A 21,713-nucleotide genomic window follows, 5' to 3' on the forward strand; every position below is an offset into this window, starting at 1 on the left:
TTCCATTGAAAATTTAGAGTTTCATTGTGATCCGAAACAAGTGGACAATTGCATTCTTTATAACTGAGTATAGTTATTGTTGCTAATAAATTAGCAATTTGCGTTCGAATGAATTCTCTTTTATTAAATTTTTATTTCACTATTCTCTTCATTTATTTTTTCATGTCATAGTACTATCATCAATTGAAATGTCCTCAAAATTTTGCGTATTATTTCGTTCTGTCAAATGATTCTACATTCAAACCCTCGAATGAATGAATCGAATGAGTTCTCTTGTATTAAATTCTTATTTCACTATTCTCTTCATTTATGTTGTCATGTCATAGTACTATCATCAATTGAAATGTCATCAAAATTTTGCGTATTATTTCGTTGTGTCAAATGATTCTACATTCAGACCCTCTCAAGACGCGAATTCGTTTTCAGTCCGGGTTTAATCAAGGTTCAATCAAGGTTTAATCAGTGTACAGCCGGGATTTAATCAGGGTTTATTCAGGGTTTAGCCAGAGTTTAACCCAGGTTCTGTCAGAAGTTAGTCGGGACCATGAATCAATATGAATAAGTATTCAACATAATAGACTGCTACCTGAGTTTAACAGAGATAGAGATTTTGATATAAAAAGCTCATGACGGTATTGTGTAACTTGATAACCAATCATGCTGTTCTCACCATTTTTCAACTTGATTAAGAAGGCATTGAAATATACTTTTCATGCCCTGATTTAATTGATATTACTGATGATTCTTTCAGTAATCATGAAAAAACTGATTTTCTCTTTCAAATCGCATAAACAATGTGCTGTAACTCAACAACGAATTGTGCGACCCCCATCATTCTGATAGAATCAAGAGGGTATTGTTATCAATTTTTTAAGCCATGACTAATTCCATTTTGATGACAACTTTTTGAGTGATCCAGTTAATTAGATGAACTCACCGCCCAATTACAACAGCCCACACGGAACAATTCTCTAGCGAAGCGGTAAACCGGTTTAAGTCGATTTAGACTATTGGTCAGTTTTTAACGAATATCTCGGAATCTAAGGAAGATAGCTATGTTTGTGTAGTAACCTTTTTTGTAGATCTTAATTCGCTCTACAAAAAAGGTTATAATGACAATTTCGCTATTTCTCTTAGATTCGGAGATTTTCCTCGAAAACTCAGCGAAGAGCTAAGTCGACTTGACCCGGTTTACCGCTTCGCTACTGAATTTATATTTTGAAAAATATATTTTTAAAAATATCTTAAATTGGCCAAATTTACATAAAAAAATGGATATAAAATATATGGCCCAATTTGTTGATATGGAGTTATGTACATTCCAATAATATTGTTATCACTCCGCACATTTCAAGCCCAAAAAGACCTCGATAGCGTAGGAAATGACTTCATTTTTCAAATTTGTAAAGACAAAATGAAAAATATATGAAATTGCCCCATATTATATATTTTTTAAATAAATTTTTTGATCGGGGAGTCGAAAAAACTTCATCGAGGAATCACTCTCATCACGCGCTAATCATTTCCCCCTAAATTGAGTTGAACGTCACTCCTCTCAAAATTACTGGTCAACTAGCCGTGAAATTTCAAATTTTTCTCCAACACTGTATCCAAAAAAAACTTGTTCTACGCATCCTTTCCTCGGATGCACCCTCAACCGGAAAGTCCAGATGGAATTTCTTAATAAGGTCTAGTTTTCCATACCACTCTCTCTAATCCAGTCAAACGAGTTGATCGTTTCGGAGCCATACAAACTCCAGATCCCCCCAGCGATATAACAAATGGTTATTGACCACAAAATCCCGAAGAATCGTTCGAAATTTATGGTCTGTAATGAAATAAAATAATCCCGTTGCAGCTCAATACCCGGAAATCGAGCAATCGTCGTCAATAGTTGATGATCAACAGACCGATATCAGCGGAAAAAAAACACTTGAAGTATATCAGATCATCCAGCAAGCCCTTTTGATTAGCGACAAACGGCAATCAAGCGAAATTGTAAAAAACAAATACTCCCAATACGTGCGGTAATTAACTCGTTAAACGCGCATGATAATCCGATGCTAAAATACTTGAGGTATTACCGAGTCGTATCACATGATTCAACCGCTCTGACATTGCCGCGAAGACAATTCGTTTCAAGGTCACGATGAAAACCGGCCAAGGTGAGACGTTTTATCATTCATCGCATCGACTGTTTGATCGGTGAGACCAATGACCGATCATTGCGTTGGCGAAGTGCAGTCGGATTCCTATTTACTAAAGATGAAAGAAACGTGAAGTTGTTTTATATCGAAATATCTCGAAACTGCCTGACCGCTAATCCTCAATTCTGGTTGGTCAATGAGTCACGCGACCTAGGCGCTGAAAAAAATCCCCGGTATTTTCAAATTTTTCAAATGCCAAAAATTTGCTCTGCGTCATATTTTTCATTTTTTCATGTGTGAAGTTGATCTTTATATCAAAACATAGGGGACGGTGGGGCAAAATGAAATACGGGGCAAAATGAAATAGCAAGAAAATCTTGTGATCTAAGGGAGATAGAACGATTTTCATGAAAACCTTTTTTGTAGAGAATTTTACAAGCTACAAAAAAGGTCCTCTTCAAAAATGTCCTATCTCCTTTAGATGACGAGATTTTCCCACTGTTTCATTTTGCCCCGTGTTTCATTTTGTCCCATGCTCCCCTATCTAAATTGCCTTATTGTTGATCATGTGAAAAAAAACAGGATTTCTAAATTTTTTTAACTCACAAATTATTCTTCACTTCCCATATTCTAATTTTTTCATATTTATCACACGCCAAAATGATCAATTCTTGCTTCTCAGATTTTCATACATAAATTCTAAACTCTACAAAATTCACGAAAATTCTTCGGTTTCCCAAATAATTCGAGAAAAATCTGTGATCTACGGTTATCTGGAAAACTGTGAAATTTTCCGAAGAATTCAAGAAATTTTTTCAGTTTTCTAGGAAATCAATTCATAACCCTCCCCTGATTTTTCAACAATTATAAATTTTAAGCAGATTACGTTAAAAAGTAAAAAAAAAAGAATTAATCGAAGATTAAAAATTATTGATTGATGCTTCACTCTTCATTCTCTTCATTCTCTTAATTCTCTTTTAGTCATTATCAATATTTATAAAACATCTATGAGTATATGAAGTTTAATAAATTCGATTTCTTCATTTTCACAACAAATAGATAAGCGCGCGCGCACAGATCTAGTAATAAGAATAGTGCAGTAACGCGGGGCTGGATTATGTCATTGCCGAGTGCACGCAACTGTGGCGGTAGTGCCATTAGTGGAAGAATCCAAGTTGCGGAATTTCTCGGGTATCAACACCCTGATTGTTACCTGTTCTGCTTACTTGGAGCTGGGAAACTTCTTGGGATGTTCATTATGTCAGACGTGTGACGCATATGAAGAGGTTTTTGTGGCGAGAATCGGACTGAAATTGTCGAAGCCTCGATTTTCAATTGCAATTTTTTTTTTAAATATGGGCTATGAGGGGAATTATTGAAATTTTATATATTTAGGATGGAATTTTATTCAATTTAATTATCTGATGGAATTCTAGTGAAAATCATATTTAGTTTTTGTTGATTTACAGTTGTAAACAGGAATTTTTAAAATGTTTCTCAATTTTTTTTGTTTTTTATTGAAAAATACAAAAAGAAATTGATTTATCCGTAATATTTCTCAGGAAATTCAAGTAATTTGGCCCTTTGTTCGTTGAAATCCTTCTCTATAACTGTAGTCCAACATTAGACCATCAATTTAATGATTTTATCACCTACACTTCCGGCTCTCGACATTTAATTTTTCACGTGGAGTCGTTAGGAAAAATTTTAACCATCTGAAATAAATGAGGAAGTCTTCGTTTTGAAAACGACTCATATAATACTTTAAAAAAATGAAAATACAAATAAATTAAAGTCAATTTCATTGAATTATCAACTGTGAATAATTTGTTAATTTGTTCGTATCGTCATTTTTCGGGCAGTGATTTCTCCCAAGAACATAAAACTTTTTAATAGGTCTGAATAAATTGAAATTATTTACCTATAAAAACGAAATATTAGGAATAAGAATTTTGATTGAAAATTAATTTAGGGAGACAGTAGTGGTCACACGGGTAGAGTGCGACTCCCGCGGTCGTCCAAGCTACACGATTTAGTATAAAGTGGAATTTTTGTGGACAGTCGAATACTCATTTTCAGGAGAGTGACATGAATTTATGAAATGTCCGATTCTACTGAAAATTCAATGAAATTCCATATTTTTTAACAGCATTGTGATAAGAATCCCTCAACCTCTTTGCATTTTCAATGAAATCGTGAATATTCAGTACCGAATTAAGATTAATTTTCAATTAATTAAAAATTCAACAACATATTTACCGGAATTTTTCTGATTTCTACCAATTTAGGGAAATAATTGAACTGAAATTTAAAGTTCTCATGAATTTTCTCAGAAAATTCTGAATTTTCAATGACGAAATGCCTTAAAATTTCAGAACTGGAATGTGATAAAAATTTCCTACCTATATGACCCTTAATTTAAATCTTGCGACCCTTATTTGGACCATTACTTTGACCCTCATGACCTGTGACCCTTAATCTGACCTTTGCGACCCTTATTCTGACCCCCGTGATCCTTATTCTGATCCTCATGACCCTCGTGATCCTTATTCTGACCCTCATGACCCTTATTGTAATTCTTGTAACCCTAATTTTATCCTTATGACCCTTATTCTGACCCCATGACCCGTAATCTAATCCTCGTTACCCTTACTCTGACCTCCATGACCCTTAATCTGACCCTTGTGACCCTTATTCTGACCCTCGTGATCTTTATTCTGATCCTCATGCCCCTTATTTTGACCCTCAAACCCTTAATTTTGGAGTCTTAATTTCGAGTAACAAATTTTTACCACCAGAAGTCGATTTGAATTTTTGTAACATACAGAGATTAACTGGAATTTTTTCATTAAAGAAAACTGAAAATGATGGAGATTTGATTCGTAATATTTTTATTCATCAAGAATAATTTTTTATTTCATTGTAAAAGAATTTTTATATTGACGTGGATAGGGGTATTTCAACCGAATCCTTGGGAACTCTACAAATCTCCTGAACGGGACATAGCTAGAATAATTCAGCCGTCATCTCACGGACTTTTCAGATCAAAATATTCGACTCGGGTACAGAATGCAGATTTCAGTGAATTTATCAATCGCAATGTTTTTCCATTTATCGTGGACTTTTACCCTTCAAAGTTCACTGTATTATGCAATCCTGTAAATTAATTGGCATTAGATGAGTGGAAAAAATACATGAAATTGGAATTTGGAGATTTCCTTTTCTACTGAGTGATAAAAAGGACCAGGGTGTGCCCCGATACGGAAACAGGTGCGCCTGTGTCGTTACTCTGCTTTTCCACCTTCGGTTAGCTCCCACTTTGGCTTCCACTCGTTTGTAATCGGCATCGATGGAGCAGGCTCGCCTCGATGCTTTCACTGCAAGCGCTCAGTAGAAATTCATCGCGCCGAAGGATTGCTTAGGGAGGATTTAAGGACGAGGAGCGCACCTGTTCTGGAGGTTTCAAGGCAGGTGTCAGAATTTTAATTTCGTGTGTAATTTCAGTTCCAAGGAGTTATTATTTCTGTGTTCTTTTTCGCTGATTTCTGTGGCAAATGCAGATAGTTCGATGGATTATGCTGTAATTACCGCCTTATTGTCATTCGAAATCCATTAAGTCGACGCAATATATACATAAATGTTGATGGAGAATTCATACCGAAGAAATTGAAGAAGTGCTCAGTATGATTTCGTCATTTTCCTCGGGATCTGATATTTTTTATTGTGAGTGGAAGCTTTGTAATCCCTCAAATTTGAGTTTCCAATTTTTTCTGTGTGAGAATTATTGAATGGATGTGGTCTTTTTTCACTATTTTTTTCGGAGTTTTCTTCTATCGAACTTCATGAAATTTTCATTAATATAGACTTTAATAACCTGTATTCATTGATATTAATTAAAATTCCATTTTTCATAGTTTTGAAAAAATTGATATTTTTCCAAAAATCGATTTTTCAACGATCACTCAAAAATTGTCATCAAAATGGAATTAGTCATGGCTCAAAAAATTGATAACAATACCCTCTTAATTCTATCAGAATATGATGGGGGTCGCACAATTCGTTGTTGAGTTACAGCACATTGTTTATGCGATTTGAAAGAGAAAATCTGTTTTTTCATGATTACTGAAAGAATCATCAGTAATATCAATTAAATCAGGGCTTGAAAGGTATATTTCAATGCCTTCTTAATCAAGTTGAAAAATGGTGAGAACAGCATCATTGCTTATCAAGTTACACAATACCGTCATGAGCTTTTTATATCAAAATCTCTATCTCTATTAAACTCAGGTACCAGTCTATTATGTTGAATACTTATTCATATTGATTCATGGTGCCGACTAACTTCTGACAGAACCTGGGTTAAACTCTGGCTAAATCCTGAATAAACCCTGATTAAATCCCGGCTGTACACTGATTAAACCTTGATTGAACCTTGATTAAACCCGGACTGAAAACGAATTCGCGTCTTGAGAGGGTCTGAATGCAGAATCATTTGACACAACGAAATAATACGGAAAATTTTTATGACATTTCAATTGATGATAGTACTATGACATGAAAAAATAAAAGAAGAGAATAGTGAAATAAGAATTTTAAGGAAGAGAATCCTTTCGGAGGTAAATTGCTAATTTACTAGCAACAATAACTATACTCACTCCAAAAAAATCAATTAAGGTTTGCAAATTTCCTGGAAATTCATGAATACATTAACCTCAATTTTCCTGATTTTATCAATTAAATTCATCGATCAAATCGTGAATTTCTTGAAATTTCCAGTGAAACTCCTCAACAAAAATTTTCCAGAAGTGTACCAGAAATTTCGGCCCAAAAATTGTCAACTATACACAACAATCTCACCTACAATTCCAACAACCCCATTTTTTCAGTTATCTAACCGATAAATGAACTATTTAATCGGCAAATCTAATCACAATTGAACACCAGTCAGCGTTACGATTGCCTTCCTCTAAACACTCCAGACGCGCCACGGAAAAATCGGAAAAATACAGTGATTTATCAGCGGAGATTTGTCAGGTAGTTCCCATGAGAAATCCGATAACTCGGATAAGGTAGAATCGTCGGCGTTCCCGTTATCGATGCCCCAAGATTTTGAGAATGTGCCTCTCGAACGACTGTACGAGTGAGACACACACGACAGGCATCCGCACGTGCATTTTGAAATGCTGCTCCCCCCCTACTTGTTTGATAACTCGTCGGGCCTCCATAGTGGGAGGATTCTCCCCGGATTTAAAAGCCACGCTGTGTATTAAAACAGATCAGTGCACCACTTCAAGTCTTTGATTGAGGTGAACGGTTTTTTTCGGTTCCATTTTCTGTAACAGTGGGAACAGTATCCAGTCCACGTGATTTCGACGCTGAAGTTCGATAATATACGGGTACGGAAAGATTTTTTATACTATCGAGTTGTCATCAATTTTTTGAGGATTTGATCGGATTTGAAGGTGCAAGTGCCATTGACTAAGACAAATATTTTCATCAACATTGTAAAGACAACGGGTCATTCTGTTTTTCATGAGATGAAGTTAATTTCAATAATATACAAGAAATTAATGAGTTTTTTCTATTTTTGAATGAAATTGAGGTTTTTACAATTGCATGATTGAAAAGTTTTAGAATTGTCATGGATTCAAAATTTACTGCAGTGAAAAATCTTCTCATCCAACGAAAAAAACGTAGTGGTAGAAAATTTAGGATGAAGGATGGATTTCCGTCTTTTATTCTGAAAGATTGATCGTGATTCGAGTGTAATTACTACTGAAAGAGTCTTTTTAAGAATTCTAGGGGAGGATGGGGCAAAACGGCCCCCCTTCAATCGTCAATATTTTCCGATTCAATAATCCGATTGGGATGAGTTAGAGCTCGTTTTGAAGAATGAAAAATTATCTTCAAAATGAAGTTGAAACTGGGAATTTTCACAATGTCATTCACAAGTTATTGACAATTGAAGGGGGGCCGTTTTGCCCCACCCTCCCCTATCTTAATTATGCAAGATAAATTGTAGAGTTATCGTCAGGGAATTATTTGAGGAGTTGATCAGATTGAAATGTGCAAGTGCCGTTCACAAAACAGAAAAATTTCGTCAAAATTGAAAAAAAAATAACTCATTTAATTTTTCATGAGACAAAATTAATTTTAATTATGATTTCGAAACTACTTGTTTTTAATTAATGAAATTCCCGTCTGGCCGTGACTTAAAAATTCACTTCAGTGATAAATAACTTCATCTAACGGAAACTAATGTCTTTTATTCCGAAAAATCGATTGCATTATTAATTTCTACATGAAATAGCCTTTTTTTAAAAATAATTTCATGAATATTACGCAACGAATTATGAAATTGTAATAGTAAATTTAGTTTAAAATTTTCAAATTCAGTGTATATTTCCAATTATCTAGTCAAAACTTGTAATTTTTTCCTAAACGATCAAATTCTACCACAATTTTTCTAAATGCGCACACATTTTTCTCCCTATATTTTCCTTCTCGATCGAACGACCTTTTTCCCGCGCAATTCTACCCTCATGAAGCGATTAGGTTTCGTTTAATTTTCAAATTTATTGAAAACCAACCCCTCCACTATTATTTGAAACGATCCAAATGTCAATGTATTTGCCGTGCATTGCGAATGAATGAGTTGGAGTAACAAACACGCCCGAGGGAATCGATCCAAAAGTGGCCTGCGTACACTTTTATCATGCCACTCCCCCAACATTCCATCTCTCTTAGGTTTCCATACCTCACTCGGCCCTCAACTTCGATTATTAATTTTTCAACGCGTCAGCGAAGAGAGAGAGAAACATCAAGAGGTGCCCTACGAGTTTCCAGGCATTTCGACTCTAGAGAAATTTTCTTTGAGCTATCCCTTTGATCGATCGAGGTCACATTCTCTCCCCGGAACATTCAGTATTTTTTATAAACAAATTCTCAAGTTTTCACGGAAAATCGAAAAAAAAATTTACTGAATTTTTCCAGAAATATTGGATATTTATGTTGAATTTCTCTAGATAGCAAAAATCGTCAAAATCAGTGATTACAAAGCTTCCATTCGCAAGCAAAATCATAACATTTTAAATCTACTGAAAATTCCATGGAATTCCAAATTTTTAAAAATTGAATTAATAGTTGAACAAAATAAATCGTCCATTTAGGAGTGAAAAAATTATTAGATTTCAAATTTCACTAAACATTCGATGGAACTTCAGTTTTTTTAGCAAAAAAAAATAGGAATTACTCAAGCTACTAAAATTATCATATTAATTAAAATTCCAAAAATATATTCAGTAGTAATACCACAAGAGCTTCAAAATTATCAGGTATTTCCCGATAACTTCGTTGGAAATAAATGAGGGTGTCAAGTTTTGCAGGTTAAAAAATCCCGAGGGGTTGTGCAAGGGATTTTTCTGCAAAAATTAGCACGATAGATTGTTTGCAGGGGAGGGTGAGGGAAATACCCGATTAATTTTGAATCTCAAGGGGTATTTGTCAGATTATTTTTCGATTATTTTTCCATATTTTTTGACCAAGCAGAGTGCAGTGGACAAAATCAGGAGGTGAATGGGGAAGATTTGAACAAATTATGTTAATAGAATTTCCCGATTTCCATAGACTATTAAATATAAGATTCTATCTGGAATGAGCTGAAAAAATGAAGAGCTACTGCGAAATATTCACTTGTAATACCACAAGAGCTTCAAAATTATCGGGTATTTTCCGATAAGTTCGTAGCAAACAAACGAAGGAGTTGACGTCTTTCAGGTTAACAAATCACGAGTGCAAAGCACGAGTGATTTTTTCTGAAAAACATGACGACTTCGTTTGTATGCAGGGAACCTAGAGAAAAATGCCCGATTAATTTTGAAGCTCGTGCGGTATTCGGGAGATTATTTTTCCAATCCAAATGTCGAGCAATATAATTGAACCATGAGACGAAACTCACAATTGAGAAACGAAAATTGTGTAATTAACACAACGACACAATTCAATTCAATCTGTCAGTTTGACGAGGGGTTAAATCGACTGCATGATGTTTTATTTTTTATGTAGCAACTACCAGAGAAAATTATCAAAAAATTATCACTTGTAATACCACAAGAGCTTCAAAATTATCGGGTATTTTCCGATAGGTTCGTTGCAAACAAACGAAGGAGTCAAGTTTTTCAGGTCAAAAAATCACGAGTGCGAAGCACGAGTGATTTTTCCTGAAAAACATAACGACTTCGTTTGTATGCAGGGAACCTACAGAAAAATGCCCGATTAATTTTGAAGCTCGTGTGGTATTCGGGGGATTATTTTTCCAATCCAAATGTCGAGCAATATAATTGAACCATGAGACGAAACTCACAATTGAGAAACGAAAATTGTGTAATTAACACAACGACACAATTCAATTCAATCTGTCAGTTTGACGAGGGGTTAAATCGACTGCATGATGTTTTATTTTTTATGTAGCAACTACCAGAGAAAATTATCAAAAAATTATCACTTGTAATACCACAAGAGCTTCAAAATTATCGGGTATTTTCCGATAGGTTCGTTGCAAACAAACGAAGGAGTCAAGTTTTTCAGGTCAAAAAATCACGAGTGCGAAGCACGAGTGATTTTTCCTGAAAAACATAACGACTTCGTTTGTATGCAGGGAACCTACAGAAAAATGCCCGATTAATTTTGAAGCTCGTGTGGTATTCGGGGGATTATTTTTCCAATCCAAATGTCGAGCAATATAATTGAACCATGAGACGAAACTCACAATTGCGAAACGAAAATTGTGTAATTAACACAACAACACAATTCAATTCAATCTGTCAGTTTGACGAGGGGTTAATTCGACTGCATGATGTTTTGTTTTTATATAGCAACTGCCAGAGAAAATTATCAAAAAATTATCAGTTGAAAACCGTGTAGCTTGTACCACGTGATGTCGAATGAGCCAATTATATTTCCCGATATTTGGGTTGGAAAAATAATCACGTGAATTTACCAGATTTGATGGATTTTATTCATCGATTAAATAGTAAATTCCCCGATATTTCAGTGGAAGAGTCACTCGACAAAAATTCCTTCAAAGTATACCAAAAATTTCAGCCCAAAAATTCACTATTTCTGTTCTATCAAAGTTTATTCTTTAATCTTTTTGTGGTAAGTTAGTATTTAATTCTAGATTATTATGATAAGAACCCTTATCACTTCAATATGTGAAGGTATTGGTTACGCGCTCACATTCAAGTATGTGAGGATCACTTCTCTGAGTGATAGTATTATCTATAAATTTTCCTACTTCGGGTAAAAATGTTCATTCCCCTCTCGTACAGGAAAACTTGATAGACAAAACAATTTCTTAGTACATTCACTGCTAAATTGCATTGAATTTTTATCGGAAATTCCATTCATCTTCATCTCCGATTTTAAATTTTGTGAAAAATTTTAGAGAAAAAAAGTTCGTATTGTAGGGAATAAACGATGATTTTCCTTGGGCTATTCCGTCGATCGATCGAAGATATAAATTCTCTCGGAAAATTCCATATTTGTGATCTATCGCGATTGGTCCTTCCACCTATGAGAAAATTGATTATTTAGTTCTCAAAATGAATAAAAAGAAGCTGTGATAATACTCAAAATACTCAATACTCCAAATTAAGTTTTAATTTGTAATTTGGTGCTGAAAACACAAGATGACAATATTCCAAACGCGGAATTATATTGATGAGATGGGTAACAGATTAATTAAATTACCGTGTGAACTAACTAAAAATTGATTGAAAGAAGGAACTGAATTGCAATTATCATTAAAATCTTATTCAGGCAGCTTAGGAATTAGAACATGAGCAAACTATCCATTGTAATATGAAAATTGAACAGCTGATAAATTGAGACGTATGATTCTCATCGGTGGTATTTCTTTTTGCAATGAGAACGATTATAAACAATTAATTCAGTAGCGAAGTGGTGAAACGGTTCAAGTCAATTTTGACTATTGGCCAGTTTTCACTGAATATCTCGGAACTTAAGGGAGATAGCAAAATTTTTGTTATAAACTTTTTTGTAGAGCCGATTGAGAGTCACAAAAAATATAATTACGAAAATTTCGCTATCTCCCTTGGATTCGGAAATATTCCTCAAAAACTGAACTGGGAGATAAGTGGGCCATCAACACGGCGCTGCTATTAAGAAAAATGTTATAAAATGAAGAAATGTTGATGTATATATCATCACACTATACAGCAGTACCATATTTTTCCTTTTGAAGATTAAATTCCACAAATATAACATTTTGATGGCCCACATTGGTGCATTCCCTTGCGTGGCCACAGGTCCAGCCCCACTCCCTCGACTCCAGAGTGAGTCACAGCGTCCCCACTCCACCCGTCACTCACCCGTAATGCAATTTCGAAAAGCGTGATCACGAAACTATTGAGGTATCGATTCAAACTATCCGGGGGAATATCTCGAATAAATTATCATGCGTTGGTAAAATGAATAATGAGAATATTCATGCAGAATAATGAATCATTCATCAATACATACATTGAATGGACGTAGAGCCATTCTTCAACTTTTTTTAGAAAACCTGAATTGTTTAAATGATATCTCTGGGGGATAAAATACGGGAGATTTTAGCTTATCAAATGCAGATTATTTTTGTATGGGTGCAGTGAGATTATTTCCTGTGAAATGCAGGAAAAGATAATTATGCCACTTGACAATTTTTATCGGTGTGGACTTTCTCCAATTTCTCGGCAATCAGACGGATCAAATAATTTAATAATTGAGATGGAACAAATATCTGTTCATCTGATTGTAAAAGACGAATGTGATTTAACAAGGAGATAAAAATTTTTGTTAAAATTGCATATAAATTGATGCAGCATTCAAAAAAGTAAACGAACGAGGAAATTTCATAGATAGAACACTAGCGGATGAGACGGAAAATTCTATTAGTTTTGGCCGATTTTAGGGAAGAATTCCGCAGCTTTACTACGCGTTTCTTCCCAGAGAATGTTCAATAGACATTATTTTATAGAAAAAATCACTAGAATTCCATCCTTTTATGCAACTTTTTTTATTCAGACATCTTCTATGGGAATTCCTCAACATGAATTTTCCATTTTTTCCACTTCATCTTTCTTTTTTCTTTATTAACAAAATGAAACAAAAAACAACTAAGGAATTTCCATAAATAATATTTCGATTCTGTTGTTTTGTTCCATAGAATATTTTTCTATTTAACATTTCAACTGAAAGTAAGAACGCGCAGACTAGTTGCGGAATTTTTGTGAATCAATGGAATTAGTCAAAAACTATTGGAAAGGTCAATAGAAATCCAATGAAATTTTCCAAGAGGCAACCACAATTTTCTTGCCGAAAACTGTTTTATTTGCAAAAGTAAATAATTTCGAGGGGACATTTTTTTTGGGAAACTGAGGAATTCCCATAAATAATATTTCGATTCTGTTGTTTTGTTCCATAGAATATTTTTCTTTTCAACATTTCAACTGAAAGTAAGAACGCGCAGACTAGTTGCGGAATTTTTGTGAATCAGTGGAATTAGTCAACAACTATTGGAAAGGTCAATAGAAATCCAATGAAATTTTCCAAGAGGCAACCACAATTTTCTTGCCGAAAACTGTTTTATTTGCAAAAGTAAATAATTTCGAGGGGACAATTTTGTTGGGAAAAAAATATTCTTTCCTCGTCAATGTATTCTTTCTATGGTACAAACCAATGGAGTTCTCTCAAATCAAATGATTGTCGTACAATAGATCATATTTTTTCCTGCTAACAGTTCAAATTCTTCTAGGGATATTTCTGATGATCGCGACAAAAATTTAATTTTTGTGAAAGATATTGAATTTCCTTCTATCAAGCTGGTTAATTTCCCTCAAGTAAATCTGTGACATATTCCTGGGAATCAGCGACGTGATCCTGAAAATCGGTGACATGTCCCCCGAAACCAAAACTCCTTCCCGTGTGCACGTGCTAATCCACATCCGACGGAAAAAAATTGAAATCGATTGACCCACATTGTGACCGATAGAAATATACATCATGCGTCGGTATATTTGCTGAGTATATGCAGGAGATACACGTGTTGTCTTTACCATGCAATCACGCTCGATGAAACCGCCGCCCGATTCTTCCTTCCGGGAGGGGGGGGGGAGGAGTTTTTTCGATTTCACGTGTTGTGGAGATGCGGAAAAATTGATTCCGCGCGGATCAATGATGCTGGTAATCCGGAACTGCATCGAATTGGATATTATTCGTATTGACTTGTTGACAGTTTCATTCGAGAGAAATGCGAATATCGACCGAGATTTACTCCCTTTTACATTTTCAACTCCAAGTCACGTGGAACAAACCGTCTTCAATCGCCAATAACACGAGAACGTCGGAGTGAAATGTCTCAATTTTTCTAATTTTTTCTCTCATTGTGAAGGCATTTTTTCAAGCTTTGGAATGAGAACTGACTCATTCAAATCGTATCATTTGATCGCAAGATATTAAGGTTAAATATGCATTTTAGAATTTACTTTTGAAACATAAATATGTGAAAGAAATGAAACAAGTGGAAAATTGCTCTTGTATTGCATCTAGTGTAGTTATTTTTGCTAATAAATTATCAATATGTTTCCAAATGGTTATTTTGCACATCATTTCCCTCTCTCACATATAATTCATTGTTTATTTCATTTTATTAAATTGAATCAGATTTCATCATCTATCAGTTGAAAAAAAAATCAATTTTTTTGAGTACTTCCGATTTTGGATAGACATCCTTAAAAATTGCGCACGAAGCGAGACTGTCAAATCATCGAGTCAAATTATTAGCGAACTTAAAAAGGAAAGTTGTCAATAGAGAGCATCGTTTCGCACCAACGTTCAAATTGTCTGCGTCATGCGCCGCGAAATGCCCAAGAGTCGAGCACTGCTCCTTCAAAATTCAATTACTTCCACTAACAAAAACAATTATAACCCCCCTCGCGAGTGATTCAACTTGAATCCCCAGCAATTGAATACAATGTCGCACCTTATCCATAGTTTCCGCACATCTCAATGGTCACTTCCAATCCATTATGCAATCGGATGTGGCGGAATCTGAATTGCAGGAAACATTTTATTTTCATTGGTGGAAGTTTTTCAACAGCATCGTTCAACCGAAAAAATCATACACCGCTGACATTGGTAAACATTGTCACAACAGTTCAATATTATTTCTGCGTTCGTTTCTGAATGCAAACCCAGCATTCACGCGCACCGCACTCTCTTATGCAATGCGATAACAAATCGTACCTGCACTGTATAAAGTGGGAATGGAAGTGCGTCCGAAATCATTTCACAAATGTTCACTTGGTGGTCCGTACGCGAGGAATAAAAACCTCGAAATATTACGCGAACGGCGAAGGAGAAACTCACAAAACGAGAAAATTCACCATTTCCCCACATTCTTTTCTCGATTGAAAACAAAAATCCCTGAAGCCCAATTTTTCGATGTTATTTTTCATGGCCAGGAGAAATTTCGAAAGGCCGTAAACTTGGAGATCTATTAAATAAAATTTCGGTGGAACCGTTAAGACATGCCATTGACCTGTGTGAAGATGAATGACACTCGTTAGCTATCACGCGTGAAGAAATTTAATAGAAAAGCTGATGCGAGTTCCCTTGAAGGGTTATTAGAATTCTTTTAAAAAAATTTATTCGTTTTGTGCGGCTTTTCTGTAGGAGATTATACAACTTCAATGTGTCATTTTGTTAAGAGAAATTTAATTTAAAAGATCGATAAATTTTTATTTTTCTATAGAAATTCTTGCGCGTAAATTTTCCAAGTTTTTCTGCTGTATTTTCATTTGTTTCTCATAATAAAATTCAAATATTTCTTATATACTTATATTGTATTATATTGCAATTTATTTTTTTTTCTTTCTTTTGTAAATAGTCTCTAATGACCACGTTGTCGATGCGATTGGAAATAAATTAATAAAATAAAACAAAATTCAAGGAAAAATACTCATGCCCAGAAATTCTCATAGAAAAATCAACATCTTTAGATATTTTTATATAAACAAGTATCTACACGAGCCGGGGGACATTGTATTAATTTTCTTGCAGAAAGAGATACCTAGGTATTTTTCTAGGTATTTCTATTTAATTTTTTTCATGCATGATCCCCAGTTTATGAGTCTCACACTCCAATACTGCGAAGCGTAGTCAAATCATTGAATAATTAACGCAATGAATCAGTTCTCAGAATGAGATATTCTTTAATTCTGCGGGGAAATGCGATAAATGAGAATAGAATGATTCTGCTATCAGTGTCATGCCATTTCTGAGTTCATTTATGCCGATAAACTCCGTCTCAATAATTTTTATCTGTTAAAAATCACCCTTGTATTCTAGTTATCGCAACCTCTGAGGAATTTCCACCAGAGTTATCGTAGAGAAGCCAATAGCTTTATAAAAATTATAATTGTTTTCAACTTTATATCAATTCCAAAATTTTAATTCGACATATTGCATTTTTTATTTAAAATTTTGGCTTAAAAAATCGAAAGCCTGCAAGAGAAAAAACTGTCATCAAGAGATTTAGTACTTGTTTTAAAGACGAGGGTGTTTCGTACCGAACAATATATTAGAGATTTCTCGTAACATGTCGAATGTCTCATCAATTATCAACAATCTAGGTTTTTATAAAAATATTCGATTTATTCAAAGTTTAATATTTCAAGAATTACTCCGGGCCAATTCCCCAATTCTTCGAATCTTGCCAGCTGCATCCAACAATTTGAAAGTAAATTTATTTTCCTCAAACAAAAAATCGCAGCAAATCCCTCAACCGTAATAAAATCCATTTTCGAAGTCTTGAAATTTCCCGTCTTTAAAATATCTTTCGGATTTTTCCCGTCTATTCAAAATCTCTCTGACCGTAATAAAACATTGTCTTCGAAAACAACATCTTCAGACATTTTACAATTTAATCCGTTTCGTCGCGACGGATGTGTTTTCCCTCGGCTTTGCGACACTCTTTCAAAAGACAACAAAATTCAGCTCGTTTATGATCTAGTCCTCCGTCTCCATTCAATACCTTTCACTCAAGACCGTTTATGACTTAATCCCTTCCAGACGAATTTTCGGTCGCATCACCTAACGAGTCCCTCTACCTGAGTTCCACGCCACCCCAAACATACCAACACTGAGTTACTCCACGCGGACTCCCTCACTTTTCTCACCTTTGAGGTCAAGACAATTCGGACCAACCAATCACACCACTCAAAATTCATACTTCATCAATTCGAAGATCCTACTCCCCTCCACTCATTAACTTAAAGCTTCAAGAACCACCCCTTGAATTTTCTCCTTTCTAACGAAAATATTTTTCACTTCTCCACACTTGAACTTGAAAGTTCATGAGAGTAACAACTTCTGGAATCGTGCGCGACCAGAATTCTACGAGACATTCGGCATTCGTTTAATCTTGACGACGCGATAATTATTCGAATAAAGTCTTAAATTTTACTTTTATTAAACAGTTGTTAAGCAAAATAATTCGCGAATTTATTATCTGAGATTAATATTGAAAAACAAAACATTTATATACAAAAACATTTATTAATAGGCAATCATGTAAACGATATTTAACCATTAGTGAATAAATAAATTTTATAAAATGAAAGTCGTGAGTTTTTCGAGTGAGTTTAATTATTAGCTCGAAAGTATCGATTATTGCAAGGTATTTGATACAGAGGGCAACTGGGTCATGAGAAAGAAAATTATTTTTCAAAGTAATTCTTGTTGAACCAATTTATTCAATAGTTTTTTAATCAAAAGCGTTTTATGAGAAAAAAAACTTGACTTTGTTTTCTTGCATTAATTATACATTTCTACACGCACGAATGAATTTAATAGAAAAATCTAGCGAATTCGCTAGACAATATTATGGGATTTCTGTTGAACTTTCTATTAGTTTTTGGCCGATTCTATCGAAATGTTCAATGAAAAATATTCTACAGAAAAAGTCAATAGAATTCGATTTTCCTATACAACTTATTCTATTGAGATATTTTTTCAAGAATTTCCTCGGCCCAAGTTTTCCAATTTTTTTTTCATTCTATTTTTCTTCTATTTTCATTAAGGAAATCAAACAAAAAAACGAGCCGAAAAATTTGAGCCGAAGGAATTCTATTGAAAATATCTCAATACAATAAGTTCTACAGAAAATCAAATTCTGTAGAACTTTGTCTATAGAATATTTTCTATGAACATTTCAATAGTAGTACTCATAGTGTTTCTAATAGTAATACTCATAGTGTTTCTATGGAATTTTGTCTTACGTGTCATTACAAGATATTCAGCTATCAAAAATCGTGGCCGAACTTTCGAGTTATAAATTCCCACAAAAGTAAAGGCATAATTCTCAAAAAATTCCCAACAGTTGATTAAACCGGCAAGAGTGCGGAAGTACGCTTGAAACTGCTGTTTGCATAATTAACGATGAAAGCTCATTGATGCTCATGCTAACGTAATCAATAACGTATGTAACGTAATGAAAAACAAATGTAAACAAGAGGACAAAATTCAAAGTAGATAGTAGAGTAGCAAGTAATGACAACTTGAGTGTCTGTAAAAACGAAATTACGGTATTTCGCGGAGAGTTGGCTGCGCCATATAACCGCACTCGGTCATTCTACGCAGAAAAAGCTGATTTATCATTGGTTTGGTGAAAACAACTATTAATCAGACACATCGACGCCTGTTTTTTTTCCAAATATTTCCTGTGTCACGAGTGCTTCGCGGAATCGACGAGATTGCAAATAAATGTCAACAAATATGGAAGACGTCAATGAGAATGTGGCAGGGGCGAGTCAGTGGAATGTACGTAGAAAATGCACTCGGTCCCAAATTATTTCAAGATTCGTGTGCATTTTTTATTAATGATCATTTGACGTTTGTTGATAAGATAGTTTTCCACGAATTTCTTTATTGATGAATGCGTCAATAATAAGGGCAGTGATAAGGGCTGCGTGATAGGTGAATCGTTATGTTGGCCATCGCTCGCGGTTCGCTGCAATGCGACGAACGTTATTGGTCGTCCGCTCCCGCGCAATTTTCAAATGAAAATCAGTGGGAAATTGCGCTTGCATTGCATATACAAGCATAGTTATTTTAAGTATAGTTATTTTTGCTAATAAATGAGCAATATGCGAACAGAAAATCACCGCAACATTTGATTTTTCAGTGACAAGATTTCCTGAAATTCAACCGAAAATTAAACACAATAAAAAATTTTGACCGAAAATTTTGACCAGAGAACGTTAAACTCTGAAAGTTATTCCATAAAAGGTTGTCTCATTTTTTCACGTCAGTTTTACCCATTCCTGACATAACACAATCTATTTCCACGTGGCGGAATTCGGCCGGAAGAATTCAAAATAGAAAACGAGGGGGATTACAATTCAATATTCCAGAATTATAGCTTGTGCGCCATGCGAGCAGCATTGACTTGCATTTTTTTCATTTGCGAGTCATAGAGTAACGAAGTGATAATGGGATACCAGAACTGAATTATTCAATTCCTCTTCCAAGGATACAGTGAAATTTTTAAACATACAGAGAGCAATACTTTTCAAATCATCTTTATTTAAAAATTCTATTCATAAAAATTTCCAACAGATCAATTTCAACTTGACAATTCAATTCATTCATTCATTTCTGCACCATGTCGTTTTATCGAAAATAGCAATCTCCTCACTCAGCCCCCCCAAAAACGCTGCCCCCACCCTAAATATTAAGACTAAAAATAAAAAAACTAATCCTAAACTTTGATTTCTTCTTCACAGACATCTGAGAGCACGCCATTGCTGGCAGACCCCACGATGACTGAATCACACATGGGAATATCCCAGCAAACGCTGGTATCGCGAGGAGGTGAGACCTCCGCGCGAAAGCTGCCGCAATACATAGCAGGAATGGCAGCGACCCTGGGAGCCCTGGCCGCCGGTATGGTTCTCGCCTGGTCCTCGCCGGCCGGCAAGAACGGCGTGAACCTAGCGAAAGAGTACAACATCAAGATCGACGAAGACGACTTCTCATGGATCGGCTCGATCTTCAACCTCGGAGCTGCCACAATCTGCGTGCCCATCGGAATCCTGACGGACATCATCGGCAGGAAGAAATCGATGCTTGTGCTGGTGGTTCCCTTCACAATCGGCTGGGCGCTGATACTTTGGTCCAACTCAGTGGGCATGTTCGAGGCTGGCCGTTACATTCTCGGTATCAGCGGTGGTGCCTTCTGCGTGACAGCTCCCATGTACACAGCGGAGATAGCGGAGAGCTCAATAAGAGGAAGTCTGGGCTCGTACTTCCAGCTGATGCTGTGTATCGGTATCCTCCTCACTTACGTCCTCGGCTCGGTCGTCTCGATGTTCACGCTGTCCCTGATCGCCGCGATTGTTCCCCTCGTCTTCTTCGTGGTCTTCTTCTTCATGCCGGAGACGCCGACCTACTACCTCAAGAAGGGAGACGTCGACGCGGCGAGAGAGAGTTACCGCTGGCTTCGCGGACCTGATTACAACATCGAAGGTGAGCTGACAGCCCAGAGGGAAGCCCTCGCCGAAGCTGATCGCAACCAGACTTCCTTCCTGACAGCGATGCGGTCTAAGGCCGCGATCAGGGGCCTCATCATCGCGTTCGGACTCATGTTCTTCCAACAGCTGAGCGGAGTCAACGCGATCATCTTCTACTCTGGGTCGATCTTCGAGGCAGCCGGCAGCACTATGGACTCCAATATCTCTACGATCGTGGTTGGAGTCATGCAGGTTATTGCGGTGTTCGTCAGCACTCTGGTGGTTGATAAATTGGGCAGAAGGCTGCTGCTTCTTGTTTCTGTCGCCGCCATGGCTGTTTCGGCGCTCGTCCTCGGTGTCTACTTCAATCTGAAGAAGAACGATAATCCCGTTACTGAGGACATCGGCTGGCTGCCTCTCCTCGCTGTCTGCGTCTTCATTATTCTGTTCTCGCTTGGGTTCGGGCCCATCCCCTGGATGATGATAGGGGAGATCTTCGCACCGCAGGTCAAGGGAATTGCCGGCAGCAGCGCTTGTCTATTCAACTGGCTCATGGCGTTCGTCGTTACTAGGTTCTACAGTCCTGTTGACGCGGCTCTGGGGAGCGATTGGACCTTCTGGATTTTTGCCATTATCTGCGCTGTGGGGGTTGCGTTCGTGCTGTTGGTCGTGCCCGAGACCAAGGGAAAAAGTCTGGAGGAGATTCAGGTGGAACTGGGGGGTGGCAGACCCTCAGTCGCGCGATCAAATTACTCTGATAAAGTGTGAAAAGGTGCAGGATTTATTTATAATCGTATGTATTGGTAATACTGTGTCAAACGATTGTTGTAATAGAAAGTATCCATTTTCATTTGTTCGTCATTATTTTACAAGACTGATTCTTTGTACCATATCGTATACTCGGCGACGAGATTTAATTAAGGTATTATTTATGGCACGATGTATGACTAATGAAAGTTTATCAAATGTATATAAATTATATTTGGAGATAAAA

The 21,713-nt window shown here is 36.0% G+C and overlaps 1 protein-coding gene across 1 annotated transcript; it reads left to right on the forward strand.

Moving 5' to 3' along the window:
* Positions 1 to 7,437: 7,437 nt before the first annotated feature.
* Positions 7,438 to 21,713, forward strand: LOC107043416 (facilitated trehalose transporter Tret1). The gene is made up of 2 exons (XM_015264915.1): positions 7,438 to 7,543; positions 19,994 to 21,713. Exon 2 carries the CDS (start codon positions 20,030 to 20,032, stop codon positions 21,485 to 21,487), a length of 1,458 nt encoding a protein of 485 aa, XP_015120401.1. The 5' UTR covers positions 7,438 to 7,543; positions 19,994 to 20,029; the 3' UTR covers positions 21,488 to 21,713.

This window comes from Diachasma alloeum, unplaced genomic scaffold (genome assembly GCF_001412515.2).
Source record: "Diachasma alloeum isolate Michigan unplaced genomic scaffold, Dall2.0 Dall_scaffold_00571, whole genome shotgun sequence".
Lineage (NCBI taxonomy): Eukaryota > Metazoa > Arthropoda > Insecta > Hymenoptera > Braconidae > Diachasma > Diachasma alloeum.

Coding starts and splice junctions, on each gene's coding strand:
- LOC107043416 (XM_015264915.1), top strand. CDS start 20,030: ATGACTGAATCACACATGGGAATATCCCAGCAAACGCTGGTATCGCGA.